This window comes from Pezoporus flaviventris, unplaced genomic scaffold, assembly GCF_033815535.1.
Source record: "Pezoporus flaviventris isolate CSIRO_AGI_PZ_B2104156 unplaced genomic scaffold, CSIRO_AGI_Pfla_v1 ptg000066l, whole genome shotgun sequence".
Classification (NCBI taxonomy): Eukaryota; Metazoa; Chordata; class Aves; order Psittaciformes; family Psittacidae; genus Pezoporus; species Pezoporus flaviventris.
Genome location: NW_026892614.1, coordinates 6768375 through 6789959, shown reverse-complemented (window position 1 = coordinate 6789959; position 21585 = coordinate 6768375). Strand labels below are relative to the sequence as shown.

At 36.2% G+C, this 21585-nt stretch overlaps 1 protein-coding gene across 1 annotated transcript in view; it reads left to right on the top strand.

The window, feature by feature from the left end:
* Positions 1-21585, top strand: part of CNST (consortin, connexin sorting protein) — a 36203-nt gene that overhangs the window by 1680 nt on the left and 12938 nt on the right. Inside the window, exons 2-8 of the mRNA XM_061471117.1 lie at positions 4797-5002; positions 9487-9517; positions 12026-12112; positions 12568-12682; positions 15143-15164; positions 15337-15433; positions 20233-21104. Coding sequence (XP_061327101.1) covers positions 4797-5002; positions 9487-9517; positions 12026-12112; positions 12568-12682; positions 15143-15164; positions 15337-15433; positions 20233-21104 — 1430 coding nt within the window. The remainder of the gene's footprint in view (positions 1-4796; positions 5003-9486; positions 9518-12025; positions 12113-12567; positions 12683-15142; positions 15165-15336; positions 15434-20232; positions 21105-21585) is intronic.

The following is a 21585-nucleotide window of genomic DNA, read 5'->3' as shown; positions in this document are numbered from 1 at the left end:
CAAGTTGAGGAAATGTGATACACATGTGTGGACAGAGATACCTGAAGCATGATAAGAAGAACAGAAGGAAACAGAGGAAAAGGAGAAATTTGCCCAAACACTGAAAACTAATACAAACTTCTCTTTGCATTCTCTTTCTGTTAGTAGTGGTGTTGAGAAATGCAATCAACTGATACAGAAATACCACAGATTGAGCTGTGCACAGTAGATGTCAGCTTTAAGCCAAAAGGCAGGAACATGAAATAATAGAAAAATTTATGGGAAAATCTGGAAATGTGAAATGCCATCACAGAGAACATCCTGCCTGTTAAGAGTTTTAACTCCTATGAACAAACTCTTACTACTTTGCTGATGAAGACCCTTGACTATTATAGGATGACGATCAAAATACAAAATTACATTTTATTTCCCATTGATTACAGGCTAATTTAGCTTTTTAGATGTTCTCACATGATGGTTCTCCTGTTTTCATGCAATGCAGTGACTGTGTCACAATTTTTTGATGTTACAAATCTATTTCAGTGAGAATCTTCCATTTATTTTTTAACACCATTTATTTTAAGCAATTCCTGAGTAGCCCTCTTTCTAGTCTTTATACCAACTCAGAGATAAAGGAGAGAATAATCAAACCAGAGTGGAAGACCCCTGAGTGGGTGAGTGCCACACAAGCAATCTGGAATCACAGCCTAAATACTTGTGTGGCATGTAATGGTGATTTTTTTTTATTTTTACGTATTGAAAAATCGTGGTTGAGTTACTTTGACTTATAGCTAAAGAAAGGTTTTATGAATCTTCTGTTTTCCTATAAGCAAACGTGTTAGGGTTGCTGTTAAGTGTTGCCATTCTGGAAAAGATGACATTTTACTTAGGAGGCATGTTGTTCTTATTCCTTCTTCTGCTAGTGACTAAAGCAATAAAACTGGAATATGTAAGACTACATTCTACATGTTTTTTATTTGGGACTTCACTCAGTAGAAGACTGGTGATCATTGGAGGAGTCAGTCTTCTGCTGTGGACATGCTTTTTATTTAATAAAGAACAAGTACTCACACTTCCAATGGGTTTGACATTCTTTAAGTATTTGCTTCTAAAGCATAAACAGTTGTAAGTCTGATTATTATGTTTTTGTAGATGCTTAGAATATGCTGGAGCGATAATTATTCTAGCTCCTACAATCAGTAAACCAGAATGCAAGATTAAGAATCATTGTGTCTGGTTGAAGATTCACCTAGTTCAATATCCTTCCTCAGACACTGGCCAATAAAGGATGGGTAGGTAAGATTATAAGGACAAGGCACAGAGGTAGTGATTTTTTTCATGTCTTCTCCTTGCCATCAACAATGATCCATTCAGGATTTCCCCAGATGGAAATAGATAGACTGTAAGAGCTTACAGTAAATTTGTCACCTGACTGGCAGTTGGGTTTTTGAGCCCATTTCCTTATCCTGGAGTAAGCAGCACCAAGGTTTCACCTAAGCATTGTTTGATGAAGCATCTCCTTTTAGCTGTCTTGGTGCTGCAGTAGAGTGAAATGACAGGTCTGTAGATCCCAGATCCCAAATCTCTCTCACATTCTTTTTGAATGCTAATAATAGTTTTGAAAAGACTCTTGATTATATCTGTTTAAGGAGGACACTGGTGATCAAAGAAGTGGTGTAAATTTAAATTGACAGATTTAAGCTTTGGTGATTATTCATACTTGGATTCCTTGTAATGAGTCGTATTAACTTTCATGCTATAGATTCATGTAGTGATTCATAAAGTGGCAGCTGCTTCAATGCATTTTTGTAAATGTGGACTTCAAATTATCCCTGTTCACTGAAAATAATTTCAGCTTTTACCAAACAATCAGTCCTGGCATAACTAGTAACTTAATATTGTAAAATCACAGTGTGTAATTGCTTAAGGTAGCACAGCACTGTAACTTACATTTAATAGATTTTTCCCAAGTTAAATTTGGCAACATAGGCTTTTCCTCTAAATTGTTCAACTTATTTCTTGAAGCAGCTTGAAGGTGGGGGAAGAAAGTGAAATGGTTGGGATGAATTTGGTGTTGCAACAAATGAAATATATGAATATAAATTAGTCCAATTCTATTAAAAATCAAGCAGTATTATTTAATTTAGGGTCCTGTGCTGCACTAAACAAGACTTGGAGCTTGCTCAGTTGGAGCATCTTTTCCACCAACACTCCTGTCTGAAATATCTTCTCTGGTCTTTTTTTTTCTTTTTTTTTTTATCAGTTCTTGAATGAATCACACTGAGCCAGCTTTCTGGTATTGAGTACCAAAGAATGTTTAAAAAGAGAGATTGCCATATGTTTTTGGTGCTAGAAACTAACATTACTGGTGACTTGGGCAAATTGAAATTCAATTAAAAACCAGAGGACAATATCCATCATTTTATTTTGATAGCAAATGCCTCATATGTGCACCTCTGACTTCTTAGGCAGGTGGCAAAAGCATCTTAATTTCATGTGCTTGCAGTACTGACAGAACAAAAAATAAGTATTGAAAAAAATGTCATTTTTATTCACAAGGTCTGTCAAAATTGGGTTTTTTTGCAAACATGGGGCCCCTTCTGTGAACTCTTAGGTAAATTTTGAGGAAGTTTGCGTCTCTTCATGTCTTGTGAAAAACATTGGCTCACCCAATTGGGCATAGAAGATGTCAGCTGAAACCTCTGTGAGTCTGGCAGAAACTTGAACCTAGCTCCCTGCCACATTCTACGGAGCACTCTTTGGAGAGCTGATATTCTTCTGTGCTTTTTTTCACGTTTATTTTCAGAAAGGTTTTGGTTCCATTCTAGTATGGAACCAAATATCAAGTGTAGAGTAAATATCAATGGTTTGCGAAGTGAAAAAGGTCAATCCTGGCCTCTTAAAAATATCAGAAATATATGTCTCTCCTGAAAAATATATCATCTGTACTAAGATTGAATGATTCCAGGAAAAAGTCATGTTGTGTGCTACTTTCAAGAACATGGAGGAAGATAAATAGGGATCTTAACCCATAACACTTTTATGATGAAATAGCATTACCAAGTGTTACTTTCTCAAGGAAAGTTTTTGGTTAGTGCTAAGGCACAAATGCTGTTTTGTGTTCAAAATACAAGGTAAAATTAACCCAAATGGTTATAAAGGCCTTGCTTCAGAGTCACAGGAGGAGTTTGAGGGCAGAATTTGATTCCAAGTGAGGGATAGCTCAACAATATGTAGGAATAATGTGCAGTTTATAAACTATGTGTTAGCAAAAGAGCCACAACAACATTACAATGAAGATTTTGCATGGTAATTGCTATTGAGCATGTTTCAGCCAAGGTTTGTGTTTTGTTAGGATGGGTGATTATTAACTGCTTAATAAAGTGCAGTTTGAAGGGCTTTTGTTTGTTTGTGTCTATGTCGTTCCCCACCCACCCACCGAAGAGGTTTGCAGAACATGTGGTCTCTCTTTTCTAGTTTGTGCTGAACAGAAGGCTGTATTTTTAAAAACAACCTTAATTTCATCTCTAAAAGTACTTCCTGGTTTGTATTTTGCATCCAGTTATGTCTGTTGTTGCTTTTGGCCCACAGAAAGCCCAAGTAAATAGTGGAAAAGCAGAAACATTCATTAACATTGAAAAATCAATGTTAAGTTACAGCCATATTTTGTTTGGCAGTAAGCCCTGTGGAAATAGCCACCCATGGAGATTATTAGTACTCCTGACCTGGATAGTTTACTTAATAAAGAGTTTAAAATGACCAAAAATAGAATGGTGGAGCCTTCAGTGGACCAGCTAATACCTTTCTTAAGCCCTAAATCTTCATATAGGGTTTCAGTTGCAGTGAACACAAGGGGGTCTGAAATATGCTGAGTGCCCAAGCTGCAGAAACAGTTGAAGCATGACTGTTCTTGAAAGTGCCCCCACCTGTCCTGTTTTTAAAGGATAACATGATTTTCAGCAAACGGGTGCAGCTGGGGGTGAATAACATACTCATCCTCATCATAACTTAAGTTTATAAACAAGTTTATGGTGCACATTTTGGTGGCCAAATTTCTCTAAATTTTTTTTTTTTTTTTTAATATGAGAACTTCTTAAGAAGTTCAGTCCTACGTAAATGTATCAAACTCAATACTGTTTTATTGAAAAAAAAATCATTAATTGGAGGAATAAGCTGTAGTTTTCTGGGTACTCCTAAGACTGTGTGGTAGGAAGGCATCATTTGTTGCTTTTATTCTCTGTGAGAAACTGGTCCAGTCTGTATATGGGTACTTGATGTTTCCTGCTACTACTGCCTGCTCTACACTTCTTTATCTCATTTAATATTTTGTGCTATCATATTGATGATCAGCAGTATACTACAAATACTGCATTTCTAACAAAAAAATGTGGGATTTGCCCCCAGGAATTTTTTCCTGTAGCATTTTAATACTGTTACACTTTATGTTATCCTTCAAATACCTTGCCAGCCCTCCCCCTGCATGTCTGACTTTTGTTTTGACTTCCTTAAAATTGGAGACAGGTAATGTTGGACTGCCAGGGAATGTACCATGGAGAGCCTAGTTTTCTGCCTAGCAAGAAGTTCTGGATGCTATATTCAGTTTACACATCCTTGTGTCACTGTTACCAGTGTAGATCACCACTACTGGCTCAGTTCCCTGGATTCTCAAATAAACTCCAACTAGCTATGGGATCTCCGTTTTCACCTTGCCTGGGACAGTCCTCTTGGACATTTGTGCTCCCCAGTAGAATCCTTCTCTGTCATCATCTGCTTCCTGCTATCCTGAATCCTAACTTAAGTACTTGTTCTTTTTCAAGGAGTTCCTACAGTGGGAACCACAGCAATCAAGGAGGAAAATACTCTTATTACAGATACAGATCCTGTGCATGCTGAAGGTGCTGTTGAAGCAAATGAAAACTTTCACCAGAAAGAACAAAAACACACGTTGCAGTCTCTTTTCTCTTTGCTCCGTGAAGAGGTTGAGCAGATGGATTCAAAGATACTGCCCCTGTGTCTCCATCAGGTACTTCCTATGATTCTGAGGTGTTGCACACTGTTTTTATTTGAGACCTTTATTCACTAGGAAGAAATGCTTTATTTCAGTATATGCCAGTATTCCTATCTGGACAGGGTGTTTTGATTGTATAACAGGTGATCGCAGAAAGTATCTCCTCTAAGGTCTTCTAATATATGGTAAATTATAAATTGCCTTGAAAGTATATTCTTCAATTAAAGGAAACTCTTAAAAGATGGGTTTTCCAATTCCATAAGGATGAAATACTAGCTTGGCTGAAAGATTAGGAAAATTACTCTTCATTATAACTTAAATACGGTTTGTAAGACACTGGACAGATAATATCTAACATTCTAAATCTCAAATTGTTGCTGTTACAGACTTTTCTAGCATGAATTTCATTCATGAATGCTAAGAGTCAAGGTTTCTTAGTGTATACTTCTTTTTTTTATAACATAGTTGCAACTCACTTTCCTTTAGCAAGACCAAAGGAAATACTGTGTGATTTGGAAAGCAGTCTCTTTTACTAACTGGTCAATATGGTTTTCTTTCTGGAGATTATAGTGCAAGATGAGTATGTTGATAGGACTTGATGCGATATTAATTTGTGTTTAGTTGTGTCACACTAACAGTGGACTAGAAGACATTTTGTTTGGCTGTAGTGTCTAATGTGGGCTATATAAATAGATACTATACAATGTCTGAGGTGACTTAGTTGTATTATCTTTATTGTAGAAAATTAGATGATTTTGATATTTTAAACCCCTAAACTGCGATGACACTCCTACATTCTTATTATCTTTGATATAAATAAGTGGTTATATTTGCAAAAGAAGTTTCTAAGTATTGCAAATTACAGATAATTTACATCTGACCTAGAATTTTAAATTATTTTTTTAATCTGTGTTTTAGTGAAGATGTTTGATACCATTCCTTCATTTATTTGCAACTTAGCATTAAGGTTAACCATTTATACCTGTAGTCACACCAAATTTGGTGGTTGTTCATTAGTTAGTACAAAGGTCAGTTTTGAAAAAAACACAGTTAAAGCAAAAACTTCAAAACGCTTTACAGACATTAAGGAGTGCCATCAAACATGATGGAGGTGAAATCTGTCCAGCTTTTTGTGTGAGGAAGCCAAACCCTAAGGGTAATAACCTCTTGAAAGTCGTACAGGAACTGTGACAGAACTGAGAATAGAATCTACATTTCCAGATTCAAACATGTGATGAATCACCATCTCTTTTTTCCTAAGAGATAGCAAGCATTTGAATGGAGTGTTTGAAAGAAACAGAATTTAGAAAGATCATAACACACTTTTTAATCTGAGAGAAAGGATTTAAAGATGGGATTCATGTTTTCATGTAAAGTGAGTCTATTAAAAATGTTTTTTTCCCTTTCCAGCAAATTAACCTGACATCTTCAGTCTTTTTTTCAGATCGTTAATACAGCTTGGCATTAACTTTGTTTTTTGCCAAGTCTAGCAAATACTCTTCTACTCTTCTACTTCATTTTAAAGAGCTTTTCAAATGTTCTGGAGTGTTAACAATTCATGTTGTTAGTGGAAAGCCTGTATGGAATATTTAAAGGCTGTGGGATATTAGAGGCTGTTCTAAGGGTTAACTTTTAATTGAAATAAGATACTATTTCCTGCCTTGGATGGGATTCATGTGATTTGTTTAGCATTTGTTACAGAATCTTAGAAGTACTTATATTTAAAACACAGATACAGAGCTTTAGCAGATCCTGAAATACTTAGGAGGCTACTGTGGGTAGCAGAGAAAAGGCGCAGAAATTTTTTAAGACAATAAAAGACAGTGAAATACAAAAGTTGTTAATAAAGAACCCTAGAAGTCGCTTACCAGTTCTGTTTTGGAGGTACTGAACTCAGAATGCTCTAGTGGTTAGTGATAAGGCTGAGAGCCAGGAATTCACAATTTGTAATCTAGACTCCTCTATCAAGTTGCTGTCTTTTTTGAGCAATCACGCTTAGACTTCAACGAAAGTGCCCACTTGTCAAGCCCTTCAAGCTGTGAGGCCCTAAATTGATATGCCCCAAAGATTTTGAGACTGAATGTTTGTGTGCTGTCATGGAAGTCATTGGCATATCAGCTATGAGATGTCTTAACCTGAATGTTCATTTATCAGGGTACCTACAATTATTGGGCACATTTTGCAAGCATGGCCCTTGCCACACCATGCATGGCAAATAGGAAGACTGCCAGCATTTGCTGTCCCTCAGAACTGATTTGTTAATGCTTGTAAAGGTCACCAGTGCTGTAGAGTTCTGTGAAGCAAAATAATTTTACTTCTGAAGTTTATATATTTTATTGTATTTACAAACAAATCCATCCGTATTCTTCAGTTTTCTAGGAAAGCTTCCCCAGTTTTTTAGCAAGCACAAATAAGCCGTTGTTGCAAATCTCAAAGATTATTTGTATACAGGAAGGAATTGGAAGAAAACATTTAGGTTACCACAGTGTTAACACCTTCTCCTTTGCAGGTGTCGGCTCTATCGTTTCTGTTATACTCACCACCACCAACTCGGAGTCAAAGTGAAATGCTATTTCTGATTAGAAAGACACTCATTTTCTGACTGTCTTTGGATACTTACTTTCTCTGAGTTGGTTTTATGGACTGTAGTACCATGGTGTCTTTAGCCTTTTAGTCCAAGAAATAATCCTTTATGTGAGTTGGGGCGGAGAGGTGAACCAAACAAACACCTGCCTTCCGCCCCACCGAACCCTGACCTTTACTTGATGAAGAGAAAAAGTACTTCTAACTGTCATCTTGATACTTCTTCTGGAAGTTCTACCACTTCCATGCTTTTAATTTTGGCTTTGACATAGCTGGTTGAAAGCCAAGGCATTGCTAGGAAGAGGATAGGAAAGCTATTTCTGTAGTCTGCAGTTAAAATATGTAGCTCTGATATAGCAATAACTTAGTATACTGGAACATAATTTTCTCTTACATTTCCTTGACTGTGTTCTTGGTTTATACACAGTCTTTCATTGTATAAACCCTTGGTCATCATATATTTACTGTTCCTTTTCGCAGTGATCTGTTAAAGTTAGGTATAATAAAATTACCCAGCCAGTGTGAAGTTGTTTTTAAGATGTTGCAGCTAGACATCTTGAATGCTTAGGCAGAGATCCCTTGTTCAATTCCTAGCTATTGGCTAACATAGCAGCTGCTACAGCACCATTTAATGTGAGCTTACACATTTTGTGAAGCTAGAAGTTACCAGATATTCACTTAGGTGTTCAAGCGTTTTTATGTAGCCTGTCTTAGGTTTGATTTTCCCTCTCCTTTGTAATTACTTTGGAATGATTTTTTTTCTCTATATTAAACCTCCTTAGCACTTTGAGCTTTAAATGCAGTGGCAAAAGTTTGCTTATTTCTTGTGTCAGTTCTCTGGTATTTCTTTGTTTTGACATATCTGTATTAAGATCCATCTAAGAGAACAAGTCTTGAAGAGCTGTTTTTTTATCCAGTGGTCCTCCTTGGCAGAGCTGCCTCGTTACAAATCCAATTTTAATTGTTCTGTTATAGAAATGTCAGTCTAAAGGAGGAAGAGCCACAGTTTTGTTCCATGTCATAACAATTACAGTGCAAATCAAAGAACTGCCGTCTGGCTTAACTGGATGACTTACTCTATTGTTGAAGAGCTTCAGATATCAAGATGTTAGGCTTAGTGAACTGACACGAGGTAGAGGATCCTTAAATCTTTTTAACAGCAGAGTAGCTTCAGAAAAGGAATTGGCAGAAGGCTGCTGCAGTGCTATTGTCTGCCTTCTGTGGGTGGTCTAGGAGTAATACAGAGAGAAATAAAGAACTTGAGTCTGTTTGTGTTTATCTCATGAATTTCAAATATTCATACTGTAAATTTTTCAAACTTAATGTACTTGAAATATCTGTTGTAATCATTTATAGTAAATAAGATATGAGCAGGAAGGTCACTGGTATATCTCTGATGCAGTGATAGGCAGTATTTTTAGAGTCTTTTATCCAAAGATTGTTTTTTTCTCATCAGTCAGGAAACCTCAATTTCTCTATTTTATCACAATGTTCAGGAGAACTTGGTATTGATCTCAGTTTGGTCAAACATACGGAAACAATGGTCAGTAACAGAATTCAAATTCTTCAACTCGTATCAGTAAACACAGTACTTCTAGGTAATTTTAAAACTTTCTAATACGATAATTTAAAAAGTTTCTGAAATAGTTTTTTGTTGTTGTAACAGCATAAGACCCAACTAACATTTGAGCAAATCCACTTGTGTGATAACACTTAGTATTTCTTTGTTGTTTGATATTTTTCTAAACATCTTTCCTAGAATAAGAATACGTGTATTTACTCTGAACGTTAGTATTTTATCCAAACTAAATATGAACGTGCAAAACAGATGTTTAAAACTATGATAAAAACTTCATATTACATCATTATCACCCTCACGAAAATGATAATTCTGATTTTTTTTTTTACTTTTGCAGATAGCTGAGACCTATTTTCAAGAGGAGGAATGTATCCTTTTATTTGTTGAAATTGTGACCCAATATTAAAATAATCTGGCATGATAAAACATAAAAGAGAAATGCTTTGTACTGACTCACAGGTTGTGGGTCAGGGTTAATAAGAAGTGAACAGGCATAATTTACCCATGAGTGAATATACAGTATGTTAGCAAGTCCCTCTTAATCAGGCAGCTGGAATATGAATTAAGTAATAAATCCACTTCCAAAAGCTGTACCAATACAATCATTAGTAGTTGTGCATAAACAAGGAAGTAAGAGAATATTTTCAAAGAACTTCTGTTTTTATAGGAGTAGTTCTGTTCTAAGCATTAGTAACTGGGAATATGTCCAATCTAGATAGGGTATATATTCTGTTATTTCAAATAGGGCATAGTTATAGTAAGAACAAAATTATCACAACCATTTACTAGAGTATGTACTACAAGTGTCTAGATTAGAGTAAAAGTAACAAACACACTGAGCTAAGGGAGATCAGCGACCTGAAAAAATAGCAACATGTTATTTGGTAGATAATGAGTCAAAATCATATCAAGGTATTTTGAGAAACTGTTGTAGGAAAATATGGGTAATAGCTTCTGGGAACAGCCAGTTCAATGGTCCAGTTTATTTTGATTTGTTCCCAGATAGTAAAATTAAGTTTGGTCAAGAAGTTATAACAGCTGAACTGCTGCTAAACGCTGGATTTTTTTTCAGTAGTTGCAGGAGAGATTAATTAAACCATAAAGTGAAATGAGATTTTTAGAAAAGGTGGAGTGGGTTTACTTCTGTTTGCTTTGAAGGGAGGTGACTGGACTATGAAAAGAAGAGGTGAGAGTGGCAAGCCCTTAAGGTATATGTGATTTACTGAGATTAGTCATAAATTACAGAATTTGTGCATACAGATTATTATGTAGTTTGTTACAAGCAAAATACAGCAAATAGGCAATTGTAAAGGTTAAATAACAAAGTATATGAAACCTGGAAAGGTATCCTCAAAACCTAGACAAATTCTGTTAGCCTGTAGTGCAAAACCAGAGAAGTAACTCTGGTGGTAGTATAAAAGCATATGTAAAATAAAATACCCTTCACTGTCTTGGAAGACTGTACTTCTGTCATGGTCATCTTATTTCAAAAGCATCCAACAGAGAATGCAAAATACACAGCACTAATTAAAAGCATGGAAAAATCTGTAGTAAATTATGGCTCTGCATGCGGAAATACAGTAAATTTAAAATGCATTCAGCAGTATGATAGAAAGACAGTTTCTCTTTCATAGAAGTTGCTTTAATCAAAGGGCACTATTTAAAGCTGATCAAAGGGAATATTTTTAATGCAATGTACACCTGCTGTGTGGAATTCAACACCACTATATAATACATATTTATGAAGGATCTCTCCTCTGTACTTGCAACCATCAGTTTCCTGAGGTTAACAAAGAACTTACTTGGTCATGTTGCACTGTATTAATTATCCATGACAGACATTTTCATTTATCTAGTGCAGAACTTAACTAATTCAGGGTTTATTGCTCTGATCCTTTAAGGCTATCTCTCTGATCTGTAATTCTGTTTTAATACCAGATTTCTTGAAGGCAGAGAATACTCTTTGCATTAATATTGTTGTTCATAAGCCATGGTATGTATGAGGCTAACAAGAATAACAAGTACTGGCTGTGTTTTTATAATAACTACTCCAGTGTTTTAATAAACATGAATAATGGAAATTGTTTTTTTCTGTATTACCGAGAACATCATTCACTGTACTTCTGTTCTCATTCTACTGTAGAATTAAATCCCAAATAGCTGGCAAAACACGGCTTTAAACAGAAAAACCAGCAATTCCAGTTTGATGGAACTGGAATTATCCTGAATATTTTGAAAATATGTAACTACCAGTATACGTTTGTGAATATATTGATAACCCTAAAGGAGGGGATAGAGTTCTTCATATAGGAGTAAGCAGAATCTTCAGAAAGAAAACCAGATGAACTCAAGTGTCCAACAGTGTTCTATACAATGGCTGAAAAGGGGGAGAGTGGGTATTTCTTGAAAGTTTGAGTTGGGGGAATTTTTTTAAACATTGCCTCCAGCTGGTCAGTAGAAACGAACCGTATTTTCAGGTAGTTGTGGTTATTGGCTTATAACTGTCTTTCTTGAGAGGTAAGTGCTGGTATTTGTTTTGCTTTTCAATTTCTGGTAAGAGTTGTTGGCGTAAGAACATTTTGCTTGTTTCTTTTCTAGAAAAACTTTTGTTGGGCTTAAGGCAGGTGGGAAGAGGTAACTGCTGAAGAGAACAGGATTTTCATTTTTGGAGCTTTTCTCAACTTTACTTTTTACTTGTTGTTTTCATGCCTCTATTACGTTCTTCCTTGAACAGAAATCTGGATACTAGCCATGTTTCATTCTGATCCAGTTATCTAAAATTTCAGGTACATAATGATTGCCCTTTCAAATATGCTGCTGAATATAAGTAACTCATGTGCATATATGTGTGCATTTTTCTTTAACCTTCCATTCAGATGAGAAAGCAATGAAGTTTATTCAGCTTGAACGACTGTACCATGAACAGCTGCTTGCTAATCTTTCTTCTATACAGGAGCAGTGGGGTGAGTACAAGCTAAACTGATACGGCAGAAGAAAAAGCTGATTTGGTTCGTATTTCTAAATAATGGAGTATACTTTTTGCCAGCTTAGAAATGTTACATAGCAAAAGCAGCATTTATATCGGAATTTCTCAGAGCTTGTTACAAGAAAAGTATTCCCGCTTTAGATTTCTTCTCACACATTTCATGAAAAAGGTGCAAATAGTTTGTCATTCTTTATTAATTATGACTTTAATCCAGTTGTTTGGAGCTTATTTTTGGTTTAGCATTGGTGAATCTGATGCAATGAAAATGAAGTGTCTTGTGAAAAAATATAGTGCTTTTTTCCGCAGTCTGAAATGAGACCTTAGAGCACACAGAAGAATTGTCAGTATTTCTCCATTAGTTTCATGTATATGTTAAGGAAATAATACTTTTCTAAAAGTACTTTGGTTTAAATTCATTTTGGTTTAATTTAGAAAGAAAATGGAAAACAGCAGTTCCTAGTCCAGTTACAACACTGAGGAATTCAGCTAAAGACCTGAGCGGTGAAGAGCTGGAAAAGCTTACTAGAGTTTGCTCTTCACATCAACAGTACGTATAAGACAATATTTTTACTTTTCCAGTACTTACCTTAGCATAGCTTTTGTCTCCTTGCTATTGCAGGTCTTTTAAAATAGTCAGTGTCAAAATAAAAGTTGCATCCATTGACTGCAGTGAATTTGGTTATAAAATGGTGGTTCTTTTGGATATGTAACTAAAATTTGTCCATTACCATGAATTTTCACAATGTTTTAGTACAGTTTAAAAAATGCCCAGGGACTAGATCTGGTTCCAGCATGTCATTAGTTTGGCAGGAATGGAGTTTTGAGTTTTAGTATTTTCAGTCAAAGTGAAAACTGAGTAGTGTTAATTTAGGCTATGGAACTGATGGTGGTGCTTCTGTCTGATACCTTACTGATTTAGTTGTTGTTTTTAAATTCAGTTGTCCAGCATCTTAGACTCCAGCATCTACCCTAAAGGTTTTAATTCACAAATTTCCCACATTTTAGGACATTTCCCAATGCTTTAAGTCATTCTAGTTATCTTTTCTTGATTTCCTGTGGATTACATAAATGTTATGAAGTAGTGATTCTGTAGTTCTGTAGAGTGGCAGTACTCTGAAAAGATGTGAAATCTTAGTTCATACATGCTTTACCTGATCCATCAGCTTCCTGATTCACTATATCACATTATCACAAACTTTTGGACAGTGCCTAGGGCACTCTTCTGGGTAGTAACACATATGGGATTTTACCCATCAGGAAGGAGAAGATCTGTTATTTCATGGGTGAATGTCCTACCTACCTACCTACTAGGCACTGAGTTTAAGGGACAGATGGGAAAAATGAATAAATAAATAAATATATATATACCAGGTGCCAATCAATAGAAGAAGATCAGGCAACAATAATAAGGAAACTAACCACATCCAGATGCTGTGAAAAGACCGACCTGTGATGAGGGAGATACTCCCAATCAGATGGGGAGAGATAACTTTTTCAAATATATTTGCATTGGCTTAGTCTGGATGTAGTAAAAGCCAAGATGCTCCTGTTATTCATAGAGAATATGTTTGGGGTTTTTTTATTCAGGATGGCCACAGAGAAGTTTGAGAACAACCAGGCTGATAGCCAGAGCCCAGCAGGGATTGTTTGTTTGGGTGGGAATACCTGGAAAGTGTACTTCTGCATTTCCTTAGGAGGAGGGAGCAGCCCTAGCCCTGTGGCTGGGTATTTGAACCCACAGCCTGCTGCTACTGAGAGATTGCCTGCAGGGTTCCTCAGCCTAAATTTCCTTGCACGTGACCTTGCAAGCCCACAGAAAGCTTGAGATCCAAATCTATTGTAATTTATATACTGCATCTAGCAGCACCTCCCTATTGTCACCTCGATTATCACTATTTTGAGAATAACTCTGCTTTCTCCTGATTCTTCTGTGCAGCCTCACTTCAAAATACAAAATTTCAGTTATGTAACATCATTCCTGGTTCTGAGAAACACTGCAGTTTGATAAAAATTAAGGCTTGTGTTCATTTGCCATGATTAGTTCTGTGTATTTAGTAGTATTACCCTTCCGAACTCTCTAGGCAAAAGATTATTTTTTTTCCTCAAACTTTAATCTCCATTTATTTTGTAATTAAAATTATACTTTAATTTTTAATGAATGGCATGCAGATCTCAGGAAATCTGAGCATTCTGCTTTTGTAGTTGAAAGTAATGTAACTCTTTCTGATTACTGAACATGTTTGTTCTTTAAAGATAGTTTTGAGTGTCCCTTATTTGAAGTTTAAATGGTAAATTTTAAAGGTCAGTGGGACTTCTAAACATTCTTGTTACAGAATGTTAGCATCGGTACTTTTGCCTCTTGCCTCCCCTACTTTTTTCAGTAGTTTACAGATTGCTGAACATTTTGTCTTCATCGCTGTATGAAAGGCTGAGAGGTAGACACTGCATGTTAAAACACGTTGTGCATGAATCTCTACACAGTTTGCAAAGTCCACACATTGTTAGCAATGCTGACTCACCAGTGAATCCCAGTGGAAGCTGCTGTGTCTTAAGTACCCAGAAACGTGTCCCATGTAAACAGTCTGTGGAGAGGGAAATATGTTTTGTGGGGATTTTTCCATTCTTCAGTCTCTGTTAGAATGATCATTAGTTGTAATACTAGTAGATACTGAGTCCTTACTTGATATTTTTAAGTTGGTGGAATTCTGTTTGACCGTAATGTTTTACAGGAATTTAAATCCTGTGATATTTTGCAGTAAGTTTTCTTTTGACTGCTTTCTTAATTAGGTGGAGCAGTGTTTGGGCTAATTAGTCTTCTGATGATATTCACATGTAGTACGGGTCTGTGCTTGAAAGTATGCTAGCATGCTGATGCTGTTTCAGGGTAAGAAAAGTTCTGTGCTAATAATAGAAGAAAGCAAGGATTTGTAAGATTTCAGTTATATTTGATATGAAGAATGTTGCTACTAAGTTGTTTAATTTATTCTTTTTTTCTTTGTTGCTGCAGGCCACAGGCATGCAAAACTAAGGTAAGCAGCTGTTTAATTGAATCTGCTTAGTCAAAGACTGCTATAAATAAATATTATTAGATAGAATATTTCCAGTTTAGTATAGAAACTGTTTGAAGTTTGGATGTTTCAAAAAGTCACAGTGTCCCTGTTTAATTCCAAAACTTATGGGAGATACTATCATGTTTTACAGCTACTAGATGCAGGAAATACACGGGAGAGCGGTTGTTTGCTTCAGTTAACAGAATCAAAACATTTAAAGGAAAGAGAAGCTGCTGCTTTTAAATCAGGTATTTGTGTGTGTATGTGCATGTGCATACATTTGCTTTAAATACTCCACTGTACTGACATATTCCTATAAATACTTTGAAACTATTTCATTTGAGGCTAAAGCATTTGTTGGATTCCCACAGATTCATCCATTTATGTTAATTTATTTTTTTTTCACAACTGCACAATGGACGCTGCAGCTGTAATGAGATGTTGATATTCAGAATTGTAATTTAAGTAATTTTAGCCTACATTAAAAAAGGTCTTTTACATGTGCATACATTTATAGCAGCCTACATTAACTATGAAACTGTACAGAACTAGAGATAAGGTACGTAATTTGGATGTATAAAACATAAGGGAAACAATCTGATGACAAATATTCTGAGTTGTGGCAATTCAGTATAGATAACCATTCAGCAGTAACTGTTTTAGTAACTATTGTAAATTATACGCAATATACTGATTTTGAGACACATTTTTCTTGTAGCAGCACAGAAAATTAGGAAGCTTTTTGGGGGTCTTGAAGAGAAAAATATTCTTCAGTTATTTTTTTCAGTACACACTTTTATGTCTGCTTCATTTTCTTCCTTCTGCCTTGACTGCTTTGTTTGAGTAATTTGTTAAAAGTCATTGGCTTCTTATGAAGCATTTAAAAATTAATGAATTGTTAAAATGGAGACGGGGAGCATTGGTAGGCTGCCAGGCTGTGCTTTACCTGTGTTCTCTTTTAAGCAAGAAGTTTCTGGGTTGTTTTTTTTGCCGCATTCCAGTTGCAAAATTGGCCTAAACTCTGTACCTTTCCTCAAAAGCAGCAGAATTTCTCACCAGAAAAAAAAAACAGAGGTCGGCCTAAGTGACCTGAGGAGGTCCCTTTCAACTTAGAGAATTCTAATTGGCGCGTACTAGCCAGGATGTTCAGGAGAATGAGAAACTAACACAGATACAGTGTCACAGTTCTCTACATCTGTGGATCCTCTTCATCTTCATCCTCTTAAACCCTATGCTGCCTTTTCCCTGTCTTTGTTCTAACTAAACACAAAACATTGAAAATACGAAGCAAACATGTTCTACAGCTCAGAAAGCAGATAAAAAGAAAGAACTCAATGCTTTTTTATTTTTGGGTGGTTGGAAATTCCCATTGAAAAAAAGGCACTTTGATTTTATTCTAAGTGGGAATGAGAGCTTTCTGGAGAGCAGAATCTCCGAAAATTTGAAACTGCTGAATTAAAGAGCATTTTGTGCCAATGTTTAAATACAGTAGTGCAAGCTTAATGTGGAAGGTATTAATGGTATAAATGGATTTTTTTGTGCCTCTCTCTAAATGTAACTCTTCTCAAAATGTCATCAAAATCTTTGCTTTCCTGTGAGATGCCTGTAAATTAATAAAACTGTGCCATCCAATAGAATGACACAGAGAATTTTGCAGCAGCACTGAATACTTTTTCAGTACAAAGATAGGAATAATTCAAGCCTAACTCAAATTTAAATGGTTAAAATTTGCAAAAGATGGCTTTCACAAGATCAGTGTGTTCTTGAGGAAACAATGAGTTGTCACCCTGACAGGTCTCTTCATCTGTTAAGTCAGTGCGTGGTAAATTAGCTACTGCTGCCCCTCACTGAGTCAGCGCGTTGGCAGCAGGGGGCTGAATGTTTTTGTTGCAGTTAGAAGGACAAGTTGATCCATAACTCTGAATTTGTGTACACTACTCAATGGGCTGCACAAAACATATTTGAGCTGTGGCTGAGTGATCCAGCTCAGCACTAGAAGGAGTAGGGGCATCTGGGGCTTGTTCTTGATTTTGCCTGAACCCCAGCAGAATCCTATGCTAGAATAACCATCCAGTTCCTAATGTTTGAACCTGTTCAGCATTACCCTAAATGCATGGGCCTTCTAACTGAAAACTTAGAATGCTTGTCTTCTGCTCTTTGGGGTGGGTTTTTTCCTCTACGTCATGAAAAATGAGACGTAAATGTGGAAACTTCTGCCAGAAATGTATCTGCTGATCTTCAAGAGAGCTACTTAATTCACTTTGCTGGTAGAGTTAGTCTGACACTGAGTCAGAAAAGGGAAATTCTCAAGTGATTTGAGGACTGTCCTTCATATGAATTCATACGCCCAAAATAAGAATTTATATATCAATTATGAATAAGAAGTATTAGCTTATGCAGAGAGATATATTACATTGTAGAGATTGTTGCACTGTACTAAGGTAGCACCTTCAAAGTAAAATCATAGTTGCCTTACTGATCTAAAGCAAAAATTGCTCTATTGACTTATTGCAGGCATATGGGAACATAGTTGGAGTCTCTGTAGGCAGTTGATCCTAAGATTTTACGATCTCTATTGGGGATACAGTGATCAAGATAAGAAGCTGGCTGGTCAAGATTCCTGGGACAGTAGCTGAAGTAGTCTTCTGCCCTTCTGAGCAAGAGTTGTTCTGTTACATATTTCTTTCTGGCAGATTTTCTCTTTGAGTCTACCAACAGAGAGACCTGGGCCCTTAAAGTTACGTGTGCGTATTAAAAGATGAGATTTGATACATTTTATGTCCATAAATTTCTTCAGGTTCTCACTGAAAGCCTTTAATAGTGTTAACTAAAGATAATCAAAACCATGTGATTCATGAAACTCTTTCTCATGAAATTATTAATTTAATAAAATGCTTAGCATAATTTTGCAGTGTGTACATATAGACCCGTTTCCAAGATGGGGAGAAACTGCTTATACCCTGTTTACTTTTAGATCATATGATATTTGTTTTTAAATGGAAAGAAGGACAAAGATGGAGAAGTGTGAGTTCTCCAATGATAGAATGTCATAGGTCAGTACACTCTCTGCTAGGCTGTCTTGGCTTAACAGGATAAAAAAGTGATGGCTACAGGTTACTGTGATGAGCAAACTGTCAAGTTGGAAATAACCTGGGGGGAGGAGGGGGACATTTATTAAATTACCATAAGTGCTTTTGTGCTAGAAGATTTCCAGTAGACCCTTAACTGTATCTCTGACAGTCAGACAAAAATTAATGCCATGTTGGTGGGTACATCTTCATTAACTTAGTAGGAAAAAAGTATTTGTTTTAACTTGCCTAGAGTCTATAGTGGGCATGGCTTTTCTAATGCAGGTGTTTTGAAATAGGTGTAAAGAAAATACTGAAAGCTGCTGTATGTCTGTAGTTTGATAAGGATGCTAGGAGCATTTATTACTCTCTTAGGAACAGAGTCCTGAGCTCAAGGGTCACCCTTCATGGTAAATTCCATTTAATCTTTGTTGCAGTTGGAGCTGCCAACAACGATGTCTGTTGTAATGTGGATGTATCCACTAAGGAAAAATTGACAGATGGTAACAAAATCTTGCGCCAATAATCCAGGCTGTGTTTGAACTCATGACCTGTATGTGAAGGACTCGGTATCCCATTACAAATCCCTTGAGCTGTCTACTCATCTGTGTCTAATTTTCAAAATGTCCCATCTCCTACCCATTTCCTCTTTCAGTGTGTTTTACAGAAGTTAGATTCCCTGTACTCTTTATATTTGTTGATGTTGTTCTGGGGTTGGGTTTTTTTTCTGCATTTTGAGGTGGCTGGATATTCCTTTTTTCAATTTTCAAGCCAGTCTTTTCTGTGCTACCTTGTATTTCATTATCCTTTAAAATGGGGCTAGTTTATAATTTAATAACATTGTTCAATACAATGAATGAATGCAAACATTTCTTTAAAGACTAACAAATGTGACCCTGTTTCAAATAACAAGTTCAGGAAGTTGCTCAGATTTTGGGTGAGGTTTAACCAATGATGAAGGATAAGATTGGCATAGAGATCTTTAGTCATTCTTGTGACAATGTATACAGTTAATAAGGGCATTGCTTCATCTTGTCATTCATAAGACTTTTCTGCTTTTTGCTATGACCAAAAAAATGCAAATGAGTGTTTTCTAGAAATGTTCATTTGTTGTTTGAGGTTGTTACAGTTACTGTAACAATAGTCCTGCTGTAACATAGTCTTAGCTTAATTTTTATTGACGTATGGAATGAAAGTTTCTGTCATAGCTTGCTTCAGTGTTCTAATTTTAAATGTCCCCTTTTACTCTTCATAAGCCTAAACAACTTGGGCTAACCATCTACTTCATGAGCTGATAATGCCAATAGTAGGTGATTTCACAAGCTATGTAGAATTCCCCTGGTTTCTTACTGACAATTCAGATAAGAAAAGTCAGTTTTCATTTGTATTGTAAATGCGAATACAGAAATAAGCTGCATCCAGTTGCATTTTTTAATATGTAAACTAACCTATGTATCCAAAAGTAACAACTTTTTACTCAATTTGTTGTGTAAAATAGTGGATATTTAATATAGCGTTAACCAGAGGAGCTAGTTGCCCACTTAAAAGAAACTGAATTTAAAATTCATTAAATTAGTACAATGTCAGCTTCTTTAAGCAAATACAGGTATCTCCCTGTGTGATAGATACACTAGCATCAAAATGCAATTTTCTGTTAAGTAAATTTGTCTCCAAGTCTCCATGAGATGCACTCACATAAAATATGCCATAGAAGAAAACTGGCTATTGAGAAATATACATACATATTGTGCTTGAAATATGGGAGTAACTCTTTCCAGGAGGGCACTGAATCGGGAGTCAGCTTTTCAGACTACTAATGAAACTTTTGCACTGTCTAGAGCTTAAAATACCTGCCCTTTATGGGAATGCATTTTAAAGCAGTAGGTTGCAGCATTTTCAAATCACAGTATACTCTTTCCCCTGGGCTGGTGTTTTGAATCATTTTAAAACACTGGAATTGTTTTTTCTGTTGAACTTAGGTACTGAAACTTGTCCTGGCATTCAACCAAAGAAAGAGCATCAACAGCTGAGCACTGGTTCTCCAGGTGAAAATGAAACTGAGAGACAGATGGAGGCAGCAAGTCTTCGGGTAGCTGCAGGAAAGGACCACATGGAGGAGCAGCACTGCAGTGCTGAATCAACATCAGAGCCACACACCCAGTCCACAGGGACAGTGGGCAGGCTTTCTTCGGGCTGTTTATCATCTGGGGATGCCAGTAAAGATAACAGTTTGCAGCTGAGAGAAGGACCACTCTTTAAGGATGTGGAAGAAATAGAAGTCACAGCTGAGGAGCCTGGAGTGAAACTTCCTCTTGAGCCAATGGTAGATGCTTTGTTTTTAACAGATGCTGATTATATGCCTACTGATTTAGTTGCTACCGATAAAGATGTGCAAGCTGATAGAAATCTGCTCAGATCAAAACATGCTGCTGGCTCTTCAGAAGTCACTAGTGGACAGCTTGGAAATAGTGATTTAAGGCAGCAACATGAACAGCCTGATGATGAAAAATCTTCGCAGGACAGAATTGCATCAAATGTATTCTCTGGGTCCAGTAAAGTATCTGAGACTGACAGTGCTGCCAATTCACGAGTATGCAAGGAAATACAGAGAACAGCAGGAGAGGAGGAGAAGGTAAATAATGAAGAACAAGAAGACTTATTTCTCAGATTTTTAAATGGTAACATAATAGACACTGAAGAATCATTTGCAAACTTAGAAAACCAAGAGGACTTTGATACTGTTCCAGACATTTCACCTGAACGAGCATCTTACAACTCATTGGAAGCTTTATCACTAGATGACAGCTTTTCTTCTCTTGACGAACTTGCAAGAAGGATAGAGATTGCTGAGGTAAATACTGTGGATCCTATAAAATCTTCCATGTTATCTTAATTAAAGTATTTTAGGTATTGCCAACTTCAAAATGTGTTAAATATTCCTTTAGATACAATTATTCTTTAATCTGAAAAGAAATCTTTACTTACTTAACTGTTCTAATTCAGAAAAAAGTTGGTTTGCCTCCTTAACCAGCAGTGCTCTCTTTCTAAAAATAAGATTGATTTCTACATATGAGTGTGAGCACCTTTTTTTTTTTTTATTTATTCTGACAGAGACTGTTAGGAGGTGAGCTGGCAATTCCTGTTAAATCACAATTTCATGTCTGAGATCTACATAATGCGTACGATGTAGCATGTGCTTCATTTCTATTCATAGACTAAAATTTGCTTTTCTGTGCCTGTTCTACATAGGTGACAGCTACATATGTATGTAATAAACTCTATATAGTGTGTGGGCTTCTAATTTTGCTGAGTTTAGACAGGTTTGTTGATCA